Genomic DNA, 19,864 nt, shown 5'->3' with positions numbered 1-19,864 from the left:
TCAGTTTTGTTGGGGCATTCGAGAAGAAAAGCCGCGTGTTTTTCTTCGATTAAAATTTCTTAAGCCTGCGGTCTTAAAATGTCTGATTCATTTAAAATTTGCGTAAAATGTAATAGAGAAATGACCGTTTTGGATGACCACGCAGAGTGCTATAGACACAGAGTTTGCAACGAAGCATTTCCATGCGAAGTTTGCAGTAAGTGGTCAGAGGAAAAACGGACGTTGATCAGAAAGATGATCGAGCGAAAGTCAGGGGAGAAAGTCAGCTACATTGCCAAATCCAAAAGTTCCCTCTGTGGGGAATAGTGGCAATCGTTCTGATAGTCAAGTTTCCTCTGCGGGAAACGTAGCTGCATCAGAAATTCTTTCTCCGACAGAAATGAGTCAAAATGGCGGCGACTTGATGCAGGGTCCAGTCCCACCTCAAGAAGGTAATTTTCCGCCTTTCGTGTTGGGAAATTTCGAAGCCCAATCGCAGCAATATCAAGAGAATTGCATGAAAAGGTTGATTGACGCTAGAATTAAAGAGTTGGTCCAGGATTCGAATAAACAACCGACTATTGCTATTACGTCTGACGTTCGTTCAGACAGGGCGTGTAACAGGTTCGATAGATTTCGACCGTCAGATGATCAACGCTCCAGCGAATCGGATGACGATGATCTGGTAAGCCACAGAGGTGAAACTGATCAAGTCTTAAGCAATTCACTTGATGATGTTTTTGATGTTCACGAGGATAATCGTTCAGAGTTTACTAACTCTGTCTTGGGTTCAGTACATACGCATGACACAGACTCTAATGGTTCATGCATTGTAGACTGGAAAAATTTTGTTAAAAAAAGTGTCTACAAAACTGAACATCAACTCAGTTGATGCCTCTGAAACTCAGAGCCGAGAATTCAAATCATACATGTCAAATCGTTTGATTGGGACAAAATCATCTACCCCACAACAGTCTTTGCCTATGGATGGGTACATTTTAAACACATTAACAGATGTTGATGAAGAATTCCAGCGAAAAGATGCGATTCGGACTTATAAAGCATCAGATGATGAAAAATACCGAGTCACTTCTTCCGACTTTGACAAGCACTGCACAACGCCGCGCCTTGATGACAACATTGAGGACAGCAGTTTTACAACAGGGAGAAAAGGAAACAAAAATTCTTACCGTTTCCACAACCCTATGTTGCATTCACGCAACAATGAGTTATGGAAGATAGATCAAGGATCTCGACTTCTTCTAAGAGAGTTAACATATGCCTCTCTTGTTACGTCCTACATGTACGTTGATAACGTTGTATCTGATAAGGACAAAACAGAGGCCCTACAAGCACTCATGCAGGTGTTCAAGTCAATGGCTGATGTTACTTCCCGCATGTTAGTGGGTGCAGTTGCAGCCCGCAGAGCCATTCACATTGAGGATTTGGCTTTTAAAAACAAAGCAACTGAAAACAAACTCCTTGTACAGACAACTCTAAATCCTAAGCTCTTTTGTGGGAAGTATTTTGATATTCTTTACGCAAGTGCAGAAAGTATGCGCGATGCTAAAGAAACGCAGCACCTGAGGGGTTCATAGCAGAGAGATGGTTCAGCCCTCAGTTCTGCAAGGAAAAGATAGAGAGATGATTCAGTGGGCACCTCGGAACCGAAAGAACAGCAGTCATCCTTTGCAAAGAAGGGAAAGTTTGCTGCAGAAAAGATTCAAAAGACTACTATAGGAAGAGGACGAAATTTCAATTCAAAAGGTTCCTTCAGAGGTCAAACTCGTGGCTCTGCACAAGATCGTTTGGGGTTTCGCCACCCAAAGTAATTTTGACGGATCAATTAGAGACTCGACTCGAGTTGTAGAAATCAGCCAAAGTAGGCTGTCGGATCATTTCGTACCACAGGGAGTGGATGAAAATTACATCCGACGATTGGATTTAAAAAATAGTCCAGGAAGGACTCAAACTTGTGTTCATAAAACACCCTCCAAATACAGGAGTAAGAAAAACAAATGTACAAGATGTCGTCCAAAGACAATGTATTTTAGAAGAAATAGAAAGTTTATTAGAAAAGTATGCCATAGAGATCAATAATACAGGCTCTGAATGTAGGAGACTGGGTGGCATCAATAGATCTATGGGGTGCATATCTACATGTTCCAATTTATCCAGAAGACAGGTAATACCTCAGGTTTTGCATAGACAATATCCATTATCAATTCAGGTCAATGCCCTTCGGTCTAGCAACAGCCCCAAGAGTGTTTACGAAATTAATTGGGGCAATAGGTGCACACCTAAGAAGTCAACAGATTTCCATTGATATGTACCTGGACGATTGGCTTCTCAAAAATGCAGATCGAATGACATTAGTTCATCAACTAAGGAGAACTTTGTTTCGTCTGATGGATTTGGGCCTGGTAATAAATCAATCCAAGTCAATTCTGCAACAGATAACTTATCTTGGAGCACTATTCAACCTCCAACAGGGTATGGTCTACCCCAGTTTGGACCGTTTTCTCAGTCTGCGTGGGGCAATTTCTACCATGGTTATGGAATCTTTTATCTCAGCACGTACATTCCTCAGAGTCCTTGGTTTAATGGCAGCCTGTATAGATTTGGTACCTCTTGCCAGACTCAAGATGCGTCCCATTCAGTTCTGCCTTCTGTCCCAGTGGCGTCCACATGTGGACGAACTGGATCATATGATTCAAATCGACAGTTTCCTCATCCCACATCTTCCCTTGTGGATAGAGAGGGGGACTGTTCTGGCAGGGACGTCTATTCTGAGCTTCAGAGCAGACCTAATCTTGTGGACGGATGCATCAACTTACGGGTGGGGAGCCCACCTATAGGATCGCAATGTGTCGGGGAAATGGACGGTGATAGAACAGTCATCACATATAAATCTGTTGGAACTCAGTGCAGTGGAGAATGCACTTCATCACTTCAGGGACAATGTCAAACACAGGCAAGTCTTGCTGAGGACAGACAATTCAACAGTAGTGTCTTACATCAATCGCCAAGGGGGGACAAAGTCTGCAGCCCTATGCGTGATGACATGGAGGATTCTGCATTGGTGTCACCTTCTCGGGATACAGCTCAAAGCAGCTCACATTCCAGGGAAAAAGAATGTAATAGCGGATCAGTTGTCCAGAGGGCGACAAATTCCCAAGATGACAGAATGGAGTCTCAACCAAGAAATAGTTCAGCAGATTTTTCGAGTTTTTCCCACTCCAAACATAGATTTATTCGCAATAAGGGAAAACCGGAAATTAGCAGTGTTTTGTTCTCCGTTTCCAGACCCCTTGGCATGTGAATGCGATGCGCTAGCTGTAGATTGGACAGGAATGTTTGCATATGCATTTCCGCCTCCCATATTAATTCCGAAAGTATTCAGGAAAGTGGAACAGGAGTCGTGTTTTCTTCTCCTCATCGCTCCGTTTTCACCAAGACAGTCATGGTTTCCAGACCTACTACATCTATTGGTAGACATTCCAAGGGAACTTCCAATAATAAGAGACATGTTGACTCAAAGAAGAGGGCAGTTCATTCATCCAAGTCCAGAAAGTCTGCATCTGGCGGTTTGGAAAATTTCAAAGAACAGAGAATAGATTTTCTGAGAAAGCTAAGTCATTTATTCAACTCCCGAAGACAGTCAACAAGAAAAATGTATGATGCTAGAATACGAATCTACAAGGAATGGTGTGCCAAGAACCAAAAGGATTCAGTTGAGGCCACTGTAGCTGATTTAGCAGACTTCTTCATCTATTTGCATGAAGAACGTAATTGTAAGCCAAATACTTTAATGGGTTATAGGTCAGCGATAGCATCTATGCGTAAGGGTTGGAGCAATAGTTCTGTCAGTAACAACACTGATCTGTCAAAGTTAATAAAAGGAATATACAATTCGGAACCTAATGTACGACCATTACTTCCAAATTGGGATTTGCCGACTGTCCTTTGGAAGTTGTTTGACTCCCCATTTGAACCGATGAATTCATGCGATATGAAGTACCTAACATGGAAGACAGTGTTCCTTGTAGCTCTTGCAACAGCATCAAGAGTAAGCGAAATTCAAGCTCTTTCAATTGGAGAGTCACATTTACGTCTTGAGCAGAATGGAATACGTTTATTACCAAATATTCAGTTTTTAGCAAAAACTCAGAGATTAGGAAAGTCATGGAAACCAATATTCATACCAGAGTTTAATAACTTTGCAACAGACAGTAGAGACTTGCTTTTGTGTCCTTGTAGAGCACTTAAAATGTACTTAAAAAGGACAGAGTCTTCTCGTGGTGATGAAAAGTGTTTATTCTTGACTTACAAATCGGACTCACAATAACCAGCATCCAAGAATTCAATTTCAAGATGGATTGTGTCACTAGTAAAGTTTGTGTATGAACATAACAGTGAGACTTTATCTCATGTGCGTGCACATGATACAAGACGATTGGCAACTTCATGGGCCCTTTTCAATTTTGCAACTCTAGAAGAAATTCTACAGACAGCTCATTGGGCAACAGAAAACACCTTTACTTCATTCTATATGAGAGATGTTCCTCAAGGAGAAGCTCGCTTTGCCAAGTCATCAGTTCTTGATACATCGAGATGGGCAAAAGAAAAAGAACAAAAATAGAATATCTTTTTGGGTGAGTGTATTCTTTATTTTACTATTATATGATAGTGATTGTAATCTCCCGCCCAATATTTCTGCTACAAATTCTGCAAAAAGTTGATGCAGGTAAGTATAGATATTGATGTAAACTGGAGGTTTTTAAAGGTAAAACCCCTGTTTACGAGATATCTATACTTACCTGCATCACCCACCCCTGTTCATTGGGTCCTAGTTGTGTAGGCCCTCACAAAACTGAAACGGAAGTATGCTTGTGCATTATCGGTAAACACTAGATGATACCACAGGGGTGGTCTCAAAAGTTCAGGCATGATCCTAGGCAGCTCGGGGAAAATGCAAAAAGTTGATGCAGGTAAGTATAGATATCTTGTAAACAGGGGTTTTACCTTTAAAAACCTCCATTTTGTACACATGATCGAGATTTATGAAATGATTTTGTTTTGAAGATGTGTGTCGCATTTTTTTGAAAGAATGGTTTAAAATTTCAAATGATTAAAAGTGTAATAACTTTCGTCTAAAAAAAGTCTTATGGATTATTTATCCAAGTTATCGGTATGAAAATGTCATACCTAGAATCATAAATTTTATCACTGCAATTTTACTCTCCATAGGTTATTCAGGAGCCACGTGTCAAATTAAGACGACCCTTTGCTCAACCCTGAATTGTGGAAGTAGTGCTCAGTGCAATGAGGAGATTGGTTGTTACTGTCCAGAAGGGAAAATCCTGACGGACAACAAAGCATGCAAACGTATGTAATTAACCCTCAGCTTCAGTAACATTGTACGCAACTTTATGAATTGTTTGATACATGAACATGTTGTCTTTGCACACGCAACTGATTGTTTGTACTGTCTGACAAATTATCAATTTAAAGTTGAAAAATAATTTACATCTAATTATTTAATTTTCTTTTGAATTTCAGAACCTTCCAATGACTTTGATATGTTGTTTGACCCTCAGATAGGCGATGAGGGAGCCTATACCACCGCTGTTCTGAATGATCCTGAAAACAGTGATCTGTCATTCATGTTATGGGTCAGGTTTAATGAGGATCAAAAGGATATTGATAACACTGTGATCTTGAAGTTGGGGTATGGTTGACAATTTTACATAGAGTTAAAAATGTTTTGACTTTTCAAGAAATAAAACAAGTTGAACAATTTTACACAAAAATTGCTGAAATTGATGTATGTCCAAGCATTCGAAGGAAACATTTAGATGTTTAAAAAATTATTGTAATTTTAATGGCGCATGTGGGTTTTTTTTATTTGTGTAATCCAACATAGTTATCTAAATGTATCTGTGTTTGAAAAGAGATAGAATTTGGGTTGTTAAATTTACATACTTTAGGGCAAATTGATTTGCTTGAAAAATTAAGTTAGCATCACTATGGACATTACTTAAATTTTAAATACTTTTAAATGTCGTTGTTTCATAGTTTATTAAATATGCATATGATGCACACACATATGATAATGTACATGTATAAGATTTCATTTTTATTGATATTTTAATGTATTCACATATCATTTTTTATAGGGAACTTGCAAAAGTGAAAAGTCACTCAATTACTCTGGGGAATACAACAAAAAACTTTGTCGTAAATTTTCAATTTTTGGGAAATCCAATTGAAATGGATGATGGCAGGTGGCATGTTATCATGTGCTCTTGGAAATCAAATGGAGAATCATTTGTTGTGGTGGATGGTCTTAAAGTCTTTGAAGGCATGTCTCTTTTAAGAAAATTTCCCAAAACGTAAGTCGTAATTGTTGGTGATTGTTGAAATGTATCAAACTCATATTATTTCCAAATTGACACATTACATTGTAAGTCACAAACATGGGTTGGGTGCAAATAAGAACTTTTACTAATTAAAAAAGAGTTTTCAAACGAAGACATTCAGATGAAGGATTTAGTTACAATATGAAATCAATCTTGTGTATAAAAATGTGCAAGGGAAATCTACTGAAAAACAGATTTGCCATGATTAGCGAAGGTTCATTTTATTTTTATTTTTATTTTACCGGTAACCAAGTTTCATTTGTGAAAATTTTATTTCACAATCCACTAGTGATTTATATTTTTTGAGATATTAATGTTTTAAATCTATGAAATATTAAAATATTTATGATAGACGGGTAAAAAAACATTCTTGACTATTAAGTTTTCATAAACCTTGCAAAATTTTGTTACTGACAAATAAAAGTTGGTTTACAGTTTATGGAAGCATCCTCGGGTCTTTATGATTGAAGTTTCAAAACTTGTGTTGTATTTTGCAAACATAATAAACTGAAGAAGAAAAAATGTTTCACATGGATTTCTTGTCCAAGCCGACTTTGGGTTCAGTGACTTTGAACCAGTTGATAAATCAAAGGTCAAAATTGTAAAAACCTCTCCGTGTAAAATCTTTGTCTGGATTTTTTTTATTTTTGTCCCATTGTTTCAATATAATCTATAACATGACTAGTTATTCCCATCATACTGATATTTTTTTGCAATCTTAAAAATGAGGTTTGTTTCATTAGTTTAAATAAAGATGCTAAATGCTACTCTTTGCAGAGCAATATGTACAAGAATGGCAAAATGACTAAATTGATCACGTGCAAAGCAGTGCTTTTAAGAGTAATTAAAACACCCTTCCCCCTGTCTTCCAACAAATAATCATCCAAAAATTAACAAATTGTAAAATATCTCAAAGGTTTATTTCCCCAACATGCAATGGTCAATAAACTCGCTTCTTACCTCTATAACCTGATTGTAGTTATGTGTGAAAGGGTATGGTGGTCGCCCGCCTGACCGCGTAGGTTTTACGGGCATTTCGGCTTCCTCCCAAATCATTGACTCCCTTGCGCCAACATCCATGCGCACGAAACTTGTTTATCAATAATCGTTCTGAAATTTAAGAAAAATCAGTTTTATTATCCCATATAGTATTCAAATCTGCAGATTTAGCATGTATCATATGTCCATTCATCATTACCAATTAAATACGTGCAGTGAACTTTATTGCAATCATTGTATTTCAATAAATCCTTCAAAAGGCAATATCAGACCTGTCCCAAGGATTATTTAGCCATATGAACTCCTGGTAAGTCATAATATTTTTTTTTAACTATTAATTTTCATTTATATTTATAGGTTTAAAGTTAATATTGGTAAGACGTTTGGAGGCCGTATCTCACAAGTAAAGATATGGGCAAATAGTTTAACAATCAGTGATGTTTACAAGCTAGTTGAGAACAAGGATTATATGCCCCCTGGATCAACTGTTGTTCATGGCTGGTACAACTTTAAGATGAACAAAGGAGTTGTTAAAAAGAGTCCTTCACAGATTGAGAAGGATGTGTGTGATGTTCCTGTCTGTTCATCATCAGGTATTTTACCAAGGAAATAATATAACTAACTTGAAAATGAAGTGAAAAATATATACCCAATATATTTTTCAATCGTTCAATGCCTTTGCACAGGTACATTTCTTAAATAATTGTCAAGCTTATTTATTTTAATGTATGATTTTACGGCACGGTTCACTAAAATATGTATTTTTTAAAGCATTCAGCTGTGTCATTATCTGACTTTCACCTTTACTGTGACCTCGACTTTTCTCTTTGTTATTTTTCAATTCGAATACACTTAGTCTCGTAAGAACTGTTCATGATACCTTCTCTATTCTTCAGAGAAAATAAAATTATTCCTTCTAGCTATTACATTAACAGAAATTGTGTGTGTTTTGCCTTTAAGTAAGACCTGTGAATATAATATATGTTCCCTTCATGTTGCAATACAAATGTGCAATTTGGTAAGACATTATTTCCCAGTAGACATATTTACTGACAAACATTTTTTTTCAGTTAGAGTTAAGACGTTAAAGAGTATGGTTCTTTTTTTAAAGCTCTTATTATGAATTAAGCCAATTTCTTGTAAAGACTTCCATAAAACATGCAATTATTTATCTTTTTAAAAGAGACATATGAAATTTATCATACATTGTGTTTTTCTTTTCAGATAAGATTAAACCAAAAATAAAGGCTTGTTCAGATGATATCTCAAAACACTCTGCTGACAGAATCTTCTTACATACACTTCCAAAGTTTACAGATATGTTCGATGATTTCAATGAAAATTTGTCTTTATCTTCACACTCGGGAGGTTTGTTTGCTAAATCTAATGGAGTACATCTTTTTGGCATTTTGAATTCACATATACAATAAACGGATTTTCTATCACTACTTTATCAAAGTTGATTTTTTCATTAAGATCTCTACTTTATCAAGGAAACTTTTTTCTTAATTTTAAGACAACCGATTTACGTGGGGTGATTACAGTCTTATGTTCATGGCCTCTGATGATAATGGAAATACAGCCATGTGCCACAGCAAAATGTATATTAGATGTACGTAATGTGTATGCCACTTTATACAAACACTCATCATTGGAGATTGAAGGCAATTGCCTTCCTTGATAAAAACTGTAGTTCCATTTTTTGTCATGCAATAGGTATTACGTAACTATACCCCCGTTCCGAAGGAGAGGGGGTATACTGTTTTACCCGTGTCTGTCTGTCTGTCTGTCTGTCCGTCTGTCTGTCCGTCCGTAACAAAAATTTCTGTCACAATTATCTCATCAACTATTTATTGCAGATGCTTGAAATTTTTACAGTGTTTGTTAAGGCATGCCATATCGTGGGATATATTTTTGTACCAATCAGACGTCAACTTCCTGTTAAATGATGACTTTGTTTATTTTAGCTAAAATTTTCAAACCAATTTTCCTCAAAGATTTCTTAGCAGCTGTTTATCGCAGATGCTTGAAATTTTAACACACTATTTGCTTAGGCATGCCATATTGTGGGATATATATCTGTACCAATAGGATGCCAGCTTTCTGTTAAATGTCGACTTTGCTTATTTTGCATATTCACATCAGAGCGGGGGTATCACTAGTGAGCATAGGCTCACCGATATCTTGTTAACTTCATATAAAGAATGTTTATGTATTTTTGAAAACTTCATTTTCTCTGAACGTCTGTTATATTTTATTCTTTGGTTTTAGCGGGAGGGTTTTCAAGTTTCTTCTTATGCATAGCCAGTTCTTTTTTTAAGGAAATATTATGAGAAAAAAGATTAACTTGGGTGTTTTCAATATATTCTTCTCTTCAGAACCACTGGGCTTATTTCGACTAAACTAAGCACAAAGCATCCTGACGGAAAAGGCATTCAAGTATATTTAAAAAAGTGTCATTTTCTCCACAAAAGGGAGATAATTAAAGAGCTTAAATATCCGATGATAATAACCAAATAGTCCTAAATAACCAAATATTTACACTGGCTTTCTTATACATATGGTGAAAAAACAAGACTAAAGCGTTTTGAAGATTAGGTTTATAATTCTGAATTTTCAATGTTATTGTATATTTCATTTTTATACTAAATGCATATTCAAACAGTAGACTAGATGGTTCATTGTCATTTATTACGGATGCAAGTGTCCCCTAATAATGACAAGTGTATTATTCTTCCATAATTGGGAATCATATACATTATAATGTTGCAAGTTATATTTTCTCAAGCTGAATATAAAATATGGCACTAGAAAGAATATAAAATATGGCACTAGAAAGTAAGTTGATGATAAAACCTATTGCTCTGATGCCCTGAAGCTTAGGCTATATTTTAATAATTAATTGCAGGAATAAGAAATAACAAAAAATCTATATGTTCATTACCAGCTCACTTGAGCTCACGAGCTTTTCTGCTGACATTTTGTCTGTCGTCCGACTGTCTGTCTGTCCATAAACTTTTCACATTTTCAACATCGTTTCCGGAACCACAAAACCAATTTTAACCAAAATATGACACAAAGCATTCTTAAGCAAACCGAATTCAAGGACTACGCCCTTTTAAGGGGGAGATAATTAGGAATTATTGAAAAAAAATTGAGTAATTTTAAAAAGTCTTCTTCTCAAGAACATTTTCGTCCGGAAATCAAAATTTAGTTTAGCAACACTTTAGTGAAAGCAACCTCAGATACTGTAGATTCAAATTTGTTCAAATTAAAATCTTGAGGAGTAAGTTGGGGCCACATTGGGGGTCAATTTTTTACAATTTAGATTATTCACAAAAACTGAAATGTTATTTTATATTACGGTTTTACTAAGATGTAAGCATTTAGACATATTGCTGATTTTTTAAAATTGTTCCGACTTTGGTCCATGTACTATTATTTGGATTCACAAGGGCTTTAGAGTTTGATGTAGGGTTAAATAAACCCATAAATAAACAATTGTTTAGGATCTTTTTGAGAACTGTAATGCTCAACATGTGATTAGACTACAAAATAATCCTTTTAGTAAATGGACTTGATTATAATCATGAGAATATCGACTGGAAAATGGATTTTTATTTATACAGGATCAATGTGATATATTACATTTTCTAGATATTTTGTTTTATTAAGCTGATTTGATCATGTTAGTGATGTGGCTTATGGCCTCTTGTTTGGAATTTTTGTTAACTAAACACATGGAAAAGGATTCTTTGAGTTAGAAGAGGAATCTGTTTATCATAAGATAAAAAGTTATCTGACCTTGGACGTAACTTTAAAGGAAAGCAACTAAGATATAATAGTTCATAAATTTTGAAATAATGCTTGTGTCATCAAAGAAATATGTCCCGGCCAAATGCCTCTAAGGTTAAAATTATAAAACAGTAAGATCAACCGATTCCTGCTCAGACCAGCCACATTTGTCTTCTTTATATACCATGGGGTAACATTAAAACAATGTGACAAATTTTAAAAATCCTTATGACAAATTATTATGTCTAAAGTTTAAAATTCGTAGTTGTTTTGAAAGTTCGTGTTAGCAAGTAATATGCTATGATTTGCTAAATTATTTTCTATAATGCTCTTAAGATCCGATGTTCTTTGATATTAGATATATGCTTCTTTTATTGTTTTTGTAATGTAAACTATGTTCTTAAATGTATTTACATAGTACATCAGATAATGATGAATGTCCTGTTCCAAGAACATCTTCAACAGTTAAATACTGTTCTGGTTCCAATGGAGATATTTGTAAATTGGAATGTCCTAGTAATCAACAGTTATCTCTACCTGCTCCCAAATATATACCCTGTTCAGAACTTGGTGTGTACAATCCACTTAAACCTCAAGAGAAAATTGTGTTGCCTTCCTGTGGAGGTAAGTCAGGAAAATGGTTTTACGAAAATATCACTCCCAGAAACGTGTTTGGGAAAAAAAAATGCTTTTTTCATCTTTTACATGTGAAATAAACAAAGGATTTATACTCATGATTGTAAATTTTACAGACAAAACGTCTACAACAGTTCAGATAGATGTGTCAATGGTGTATTCTTTAGAAGTTACTTGCAGTGAACCTTATGAAACAGCAATGAAAATCAAGCTTATGGAAGATTTTAAGAATGGTGTTTTTAATGTTTGGAATACTGTATGCTCGACAAGTGCCTGTGAAAATGTCCAAATCTCATCTGTTTGTGTTCCTGTCAGCAAACAATTAAAAGTTGCTTTGAAGATAAGAAACCTAAGGTTTGACAAACTTTCCATTAATAGTTTTGATGTCTCTATTTAAAAAAGAGAAAAATTTATATTTATAGTGTGTGTTCCTTTCTGTAGAAACTCAATTACAAAGAAAGCTGTTGGGTTTGTAATTTTCACACCTACAGAGGTCATCACAATTCTGATATTTGACGAGGATGCATTTAATGCTAAGGTAAAACCTTAATTCTTTCTATTCAAATTAATGATAAAATGATTTCGTTACTGAGTTATTAAGAAAAAAAAGTCTGCTATATTGACATAGTTGCCGTAGAAATTGAAAAATTTAAGATATATAGTATTTAATTAGGGACTAGCATAACACAATAAATTTTCAGCTCACCTGAGCTGAAAGCTCAAGTGAGCTATTCTAATCACATTTTGTCTGTCGTCCGTCTGTCTGTCTATCCGTCTGTCTGTAAACATTTCACATTTTCAACATCTTCTCCAGAAACACTGGGCCAATTTCAATCAAACTTGACACAGAGCATTCTTAGGCTACGGGGGTTCAAAGTTTATAAAATTCAGGACCACGCTCTTTTGCAAAGGGAGATAATTAAGCATTATTGAAAATTTTCAAATTTTTTTCAAATATCTTCTTCTCACGAACCATTAAGCTAGAAAAATTTGTGGTGTGGAAACATCCTCAGGTAGTGTAGATTCAAAGTTGTTAAAATGTGATACTCGGGGGTAGCATGGGGCCGCAATTGGGGGTTGACTTTTTACATAGGAATATATATAGTAAAGCTTTAAAAATCTTCTTCTCAGAAACCATTAGGCCAGGAAAAATGACACTTGTGTGGAAGCATCCTCAGGAAGTGTAGATTCAAAGTTGTGAAACTCATGATCCTTGGGGGTAGGGTGGGGCTTCAATGGAGGTCGACTTTTTACATATGAATATATAGATTAAATCTATAAAAATTTCTTCTCAAGAACCATTTGACATGGCAAGATGAATCTTATATGGAAGCATCATTAGCTGGAGTAAATTCAAGGTTGTTAAAATCATTACCCTCGGGGTAGGATCGGCCGGGGCCACAATGATGGGTCAAATTTTACATATGATTGTCAAGGGGTAGCTGATATATTTTATATTCTGGGCTACATTTGGGAACAATTAAGAAGAACTCTTAAGAACGACGCTTTAGATATTTATTGTCGTATTTGTGAATCAAATAAATCTTTCCACATGAACATCTAGGTGATCTATAATCATATACAATTATAATATTACTAAAACACTCTCTTTCTCTACATTCACTCATTAAATTTATCTTTAGCTAAATAATATTTAAATTACATATATTTGATTAAAATGACTCACCAAGTATAACAGGAAAATGAACTAATATAAAGTCGGGTTGAAAAACTATGAAGTTTAAAATTTCAACCGTCTGTCTTGGATGGCGTCATGATTCTGAATTAAAGTTCGTGCTCAAAGTTAGATTAAGCAAACGGACATGCGCACTCACTCACTCAAACCCGAAAAACCAGTCTAACACACCCATTCATTCACTGATCCACCCGCCAAACGTAACCACGTGACCTCTCGTACTACTATCATACTATGAATGAATGAAGCGGTGTGAACGTAAACAAATGAACAATGGGAAATGAAAACAACATGAACGCAAATATGATTACTAATTAACTAAAATAATTAATCCTGTGACATGATATATAGAGTAAATCTTCTTCTCAAATACCATTTGTGCAGGAAAGCTGAAACCTAATTGGAAGCATCGTCAGGTAGTGAGATTTCAAGTATATTCAAATCATGATTCCCGGGGGCTAGGATGGGGTCATAAGTGGGGATATTTTTTTTTTACATTTTTACACAGGAATATAAAGAAAAATATCTTTAACTTTAGTGAAAGCAACTTCAGATAGCGTCGATTCAAATTTGCTCAAATCATCTTTAGGGGTAGTGTGGAGTCGCTTTGGGGATTCAGTTGTACAAAGGAAAAAATTTGGTTATTCACACAAACTGAGAAATGTTAATTTATATGCTTTTACTTATATGCAATCATTTTTATATATTGCTGATTGCTTAAAATTGTTTAAACTTTGTCCCGTGGACAATTATTGGGCCTCACAAGGGGTTCAGAGTTTGATGTAGGTTGATATCCTGTATATAAACAATTGTTAAGGGTCTTTTTGAGAACTGCAGTGCTCAATGTGATATGACTATAAAATCATCTTGTTAGAAAAGGGACTTGAACATAAATATAAGAATATTCAGGAGGAAACAGATTTTTTGTATAGGATCTACATGTATATATATATAGTACGACATTGTCCAGATATTTTGTATTATGACTCCATGAAGTTGATTTTATCATTCTTATTGTTGTTCAGGTGAGCGATGTGGCCCGTGGGCCTCTTGTTTTTAGGTTGTCACGAATTCTTTTTTCCTTCACGTTCTGATGTCATTTACTTGTTCGCTTTCCCAACTGCATTAAGGTCAAAATCTTCTCAATGATTCCAGAGTGTCTATGGCCATTATGACGTCATGATTGATTTCATGAATATTTCCCCCGTTCTTTACGACATTAAAATTATTAAATAGAAACTGACATAGTTTGTCTACACTAAATCATCGGAGAAGTAATCTCAAAACCTCTATACAATATGACATCATTTTAAATAGGTCAAGTGCACGTTTAATATCGTTTGTGGAGAAACCTAGGCATTCTAGATTTATTTCATCAGTAAAAAATGAATAAAAGAATTAATTTCCTTCATATCTATACTACTATATTAAATAATAGACTCGAATTTTTGGTCTTTAATACCGAGAAATCGGAAGAATACTGTCATTTGTTTTACATATTTTAAACATCATTGGTACTTGAAGATTACCAATTAAGGTCTTCCGTTTATTGTTATTGCTATGGCCTATTTCGTAAATGTCCGATATGCAATGTCAACCCGTGCACACACGGGTCAAAGTCTAGTTTCATAGAAAATGACAGTTTAAAACATGTTTACCATTGCGTTTAAAGATTAATTAAGCCGCGATACACCCTATCAAACAAAGATAATGCTACAAAGCATTATTGAGAGAATTTACATCTTGAATTTCATAAACATATAGCCACCTTTAATTTACTAGATGTTGACCTTAATTAACAAGTATTCACTATAAACAAGTTTTGTTTTAAGCCCAACTTAGTCACATAAATGATCTTCTGCCGCTGTATGTTGGTAAATATTCGTACAATAAGCTGTCTGAAACCACTAAGCCAATCATTACTTCTGTGTACCATCTGTAAGGTAGACAGGAGCATTTATTGTTAAGTTTGTCTATTCAGATTATCAGGTTGCCTACATTGTAAATAAAAACATGAAAATCCCCCAAATCCCAGATAAGCGGAGGGATAAGGTGGGGGACTGATTGCGTTTTACAAAGAAAATATATGAAAAAAATCATTTCGAACAAAATTTGATTGGTATAATACTTGTATATATGATGTTGAATTAAGCTACATGTGTAGTGTTATGTTATACATAATTTTCATATTTTTTTCTCCAATGTGTCTTTGCTTTCCAGTTTGCATTGAAGCAGTGTAAGAGTGTTTCAGATTTATTTATGTGATAATCACTAGGGTCTAGTAGAGGTTCAACATAGTCTGGATGTGTTTTAAAACTCAAAATAGAGACAATAGTTTAGCAATAAAATAAATATAAAACAACTATTACTTAAAGTATTCACGTTTACTTGTAACATAACGGGTAACGGAAAAATTAATTATTTTTAAATGAACGCATAATACACTGCTGTACAATTACCGAAGAGAAGCAATATGTTACATTATACTACACACAGTGTTCTATTTCTAACAGAAAAAAAGAAAGAAAACCCTGACAGAAAAGACGCATTTTTAAGAAAGCATTAAATAGTCTGTCCGAAGTTATTGTTTCGTCACATTTAGTAGAATTTTGATTAATTAATAGATGCATGTAAAAAATAAAATTAAAGAAAGGAAAATACCAGATTCATTATCGGTTTTCACGGACATTTAGAATGGGAAAATCTGACATAAACCATTTAGTCACAGCTTTCTTCAGTAAGAAGATATACCACTTAGAATAACTAATGTTTGCAATCCATGAGCGCTGTCATATTGTTTAAATTATTACCTCCCTGCTGTGTTATCTCTAAGCATCTAAGAGAGGACAGGACCGATTTTGACGTCAGTGAGACACATTGTATTTGTACACACGCTTAATAACAGAGATAAAATTGTATCATCAAAATGTAAATTGAAACTTGAAATGGATGTTAAGAGTTGTCATTTTGAAACAGGGTTTATGGAGAAATATTTTGGATCTTGAATGATACATTTTCACCAGCAGATAATGTGACATGTAACTAGAATGGAATGTCCCTAGATCAGTGTTATTGTGACCTATATTTTCTTGCACTCAGGAATTTCTAAAGTTGTTGTTATGAGTTTGATCATTATGTGTGCTACATAAATGAGCACACAAGGTGCATTGATCAGCATCCTGATTTTTAAAATGTTACTTAGTTCTGTTATTCTTCAGATAGCACAAACGAAACCGGCATCCGTATCATTATATCATATCTAATTTAAGATAAGAACAAAACAGAGAGGAAGATTTTTGGAGCATTTAAATAAAAAGTAACGGTAAGAAACCCCACCAAAAAAATTTTTTACATTGATTTGAAATCTACAAAGAGCATTTTATTTATGTAAACACTGACTGCCACATCTCCGTACAAACATCTGGAATGCCATGGTCTCATATTTAACAAACAATATTTGTGAAATGGTCTCATATTTAACAATTAATCTTCATTTTTTGCACAAATCATGTATAGTTATCTAACGTCCTCTCATGACAGTACAAAATTTTGCTGCACATCTAAGCAAAATGTTTCTTTGTAACTTGTTCCATCATTGACCCAGTTAACAGCAGCTATGTGGCTTATGTACGTCAGAGATAAGATGCATGCTGGGGAAAATGGATTACCTCCATAAACCTTTCATTGAGTGTGTTAAATTGATAAAATCTCATGATAGAAATAAACAAAAAAGTTACAGACCTCATTTTAAAGTTTTTTAAAGGCTTTTAAAATTTATTAAGCAACGATTATTTTTTCATGTTCACTTTCTTTAAAGTTAGAGAGGTAGCGAGAACAAAAATGAACCCCCTTCATATTTTTTCAGATTTTGAAATCTTCAAAATAAGTCTGCAGCTGGGCAGTTTGACAGCTGTTTTAAATAATTAAAAAGCATTGTGCTGTTGTTATATGCATAATTTGCATACAAAACAACATGTAAAATCTCATATTTATTGCTTTTATACAGCTGTATCTTTTGGCAACAGCATGGGTCAGTTTCGGGCTTTAACTGAAAACTGAATGTTGTTTACACGTAAATACTGCTGACCCACAAGAGAAATCCCTATATTTGTCCTAGAAAAACTATCAATGGATTTGTAAATTATTCCTTTTTACAGGACATTGGTGGAGCAAAGATGCTGAAAAATCAAGTAGTGATAACGAATACGTTGTCATGCCCAGATGGTTTCATGCTTATTGAAGGAACGTGTAGTAGGTCTTGCCTATCATTATTTCTTTAATTTTAACCGGGTTTTATGGCATCAAATGGTACGCCAATATCGTGTTATAATTTAGCATGTTACAATAATATAATATGTTACAATAAACGCCAATAAAAGACCCGAGAGACATTTTGAGGAAATCGTTAACGTTATAGAACTATTTATAGAACGAGAATCTCAAAAATTTTAATTGTAACCGAGTCTCGTGTAACTTTAGATATAGAAAATGAAATATAACCTTAAAAGATATACAATAAATATAAATTAATTTACGTAGCAGAAAATTAAGAGTCTTTTCACGATTTTGTCTACTTAATGTTTGAGCCCAATATCAACATACCTTGAGGTTGGCTTTTCGAAATGATTTTTTTTCATATATATCTAAATTGTCATGGTAACACTGCTGGTCTAATTCTAAAGCGATAGTAGGTTTTATATTTACATACGTACATAATTAGCCATGAAAATTTAGAATGCTCACAGCATCGTATTGCTTGTGCACCCTTGTGTGTTTAGAGCAGCAGAAATATTTAAGGCGCCGTTTTTGGTATTAATTGTAATTTAGTGATGTCACCTATTCGATATATATATATATATATATATATATATATATATATATATATATATATATATATATATATATATATCTATATATATATATATATATATATATTTCAATATTTAATTTTTTAAAGAAAAATAGATTTTTATAATAGTTAAAATCGAACCACATAGACACACATGTTTTTTTTTACGTTTGTATAAACTTATCTGTTACTTCTACGTGAGCCAGAAGCGAGAAGTTTAAAATGGCGGCAAGGTCATAATTATTCTATTTATGCTAAAATTGCATTGTCCATAGCACTTTATTTTACCGAGTTAAAAGGTTTTTGTTTTTTATTAAATTCAGCAACCGCAATCCATGTTTCAAAAACGTTGTCTTGCAATTAACATATTTACTATCGAAACATCACAGAGGTGACTTTATTGTTATTTTATTTTTTTTAAGCAAACGTCTACAAAAAGAAATCATGCATTGTTTAAAGGGACTTGGACACGATTTGAGATCAAAAATTTTATTTTTATTTTTTATGTATAAAATGGTTAACTGGTGCATTTTAAATGATTGACCAAAATATTGAATGTTAAAGTCAAGTTACAAGCAAGATACATAGGTAAGAATTGGTTGTTATGTAAACAAAGCTCGAGTCTTATAGTTGTTTACAAAAATGTAATGTAAAGAATTACCATTTCGTAGACAAAAAGGCATGTAAACAACAATTTAAACTAATTCAATATCTTCATAAATACTATTATCAACAAAAGAAAGATACATTTGAACAAAACTTACACCAATACAACACATATGTAAAAATGACTATATTCGAGATTTGTTTTCAAAACAAAGATATATGAAATCGGTATATTTCTTACAACGATATTTGACTTTCAAATTTTGACATAGCATTATAAATTTCTCTTTTTATTAGTATCAACATTGAAGAGGGAAAATAACTTGAGAAAATTTTAAGTCAAATCGTGTCCAAGTCCCTTTAAGGTGGTTTGGGACACCTGTCGATCATCTTCGCTAGCCAAGGGTTTTCGGTCCACTTTGCTCCCAATAAACCCTTGGCGGATTTCATTACGAAAACTCGGTGATGTGATGGCGCTATCTAGCGAACAACTTGAGTTGCGCCCCTTGCATACATACATTTTAATCGAAATAAACAACGGGTTATATGCACATCATGGCATTAATACAACTTGAAAACATGTTGACTAACAAATATCGGAACATAATAAACGATTCTATTAACAGTGATTAAATACAAATTAATTTATAATCTAGGGAAAGCACTTGATGTTTTATTCATAGTGTTTTGTAAGGACCTGTACTGGGAGTGAAAAAGTCGCCGATTTATATGAAAGCTTTCATGCAATAAAACCAGGTATCGTTGTCGTGAATATTGCGGACAAAAGAAATTAAATAAAACATAGCTTATTGAACCTTTAAAAGCAATAACCATAAACAGGAACGTATATACTAACGGGATAGGCAACTTCTACATTCGCCA

The 19,864-nt window shown here is 34.2% G+C and overlaps 1 protein-coding gene across 4 annotated transcripts in view; it reads left to right on the top strand.

Annotated features, from left to right (window-relative positions):
* Positions 1 to 19,864, top strand: part of LOC128164925 (uncharacterized) — a 93,420-nt gene that overhangs the window by 11,548 nt on the left and 62,008 nt on the right. For all 4 annotated transcript variants that reach the window (XR_008241005.1, XR_008241006.1, XM_052829036.1 and 1 more), the window contains exons 15-24: positions 5,230 to 5,367; positions 5,542 to 5,710; positions 6,159 to 6,374; positions 7,758 to 7,993; positions 8,625 to 8,768; positions 8,917 to 9,012; positions 11,622 to 11,819; positions 11,948 to 12,185; positions 12,273 to 12,369; positions 17,685 to 17,778. Coding sequence is in view for 2 of the 4 variants with exons in the window: in XM_052829036.1 (XP_052684996.1) it covers positions 5,230 to 5,367; positions 5,542 to 5,710; positions 6,159 to 6,374; positions 7,758 to 7,993; positions 8,625 to 8,768; positions 8,917 to 9,012; positions 11,622 to 11,819; positions 11,948 to 12,185; positions 12,273 to 12,369; positions 17,685 to 17,778 (1,626 nt within the window). In the remaining 2 variants the exon portion in view is untranslated. The remainder of the gene's footprint in view (positions 1 to 5,229; positions 5,368 to 5,541; positions 5,711 to 6,158; positions 6,375 to 7,757; positions 7,994 to 8,624; positions 8,769 to 8,916; positions 9,013 to 11,621; positions 11,820 to 11,947; positions 12,186 to 12,272; positions 12,370 to 17,684; positions 17,779 to 19,864) is intronic.

The sequence above is a fragment of the Crassostrea angulata genome, chromosome 10 (genome assembly GCF_025612915.1).
Source record: "Crassostrea angulata isolate pt1a10 chromosome 10, ASM2561291v2, whole genome shotgun sequence".
NCBI lineage: Eukaryota > Metazoa > Mollusca > Bivalvia > Ostreida > Ostreidae > Magallana > Magallana angulata.
Note: the sequence above shows the minus strand (reverse complement) of the source record. Positions and strands in the feature narration are given on the sequence as shown.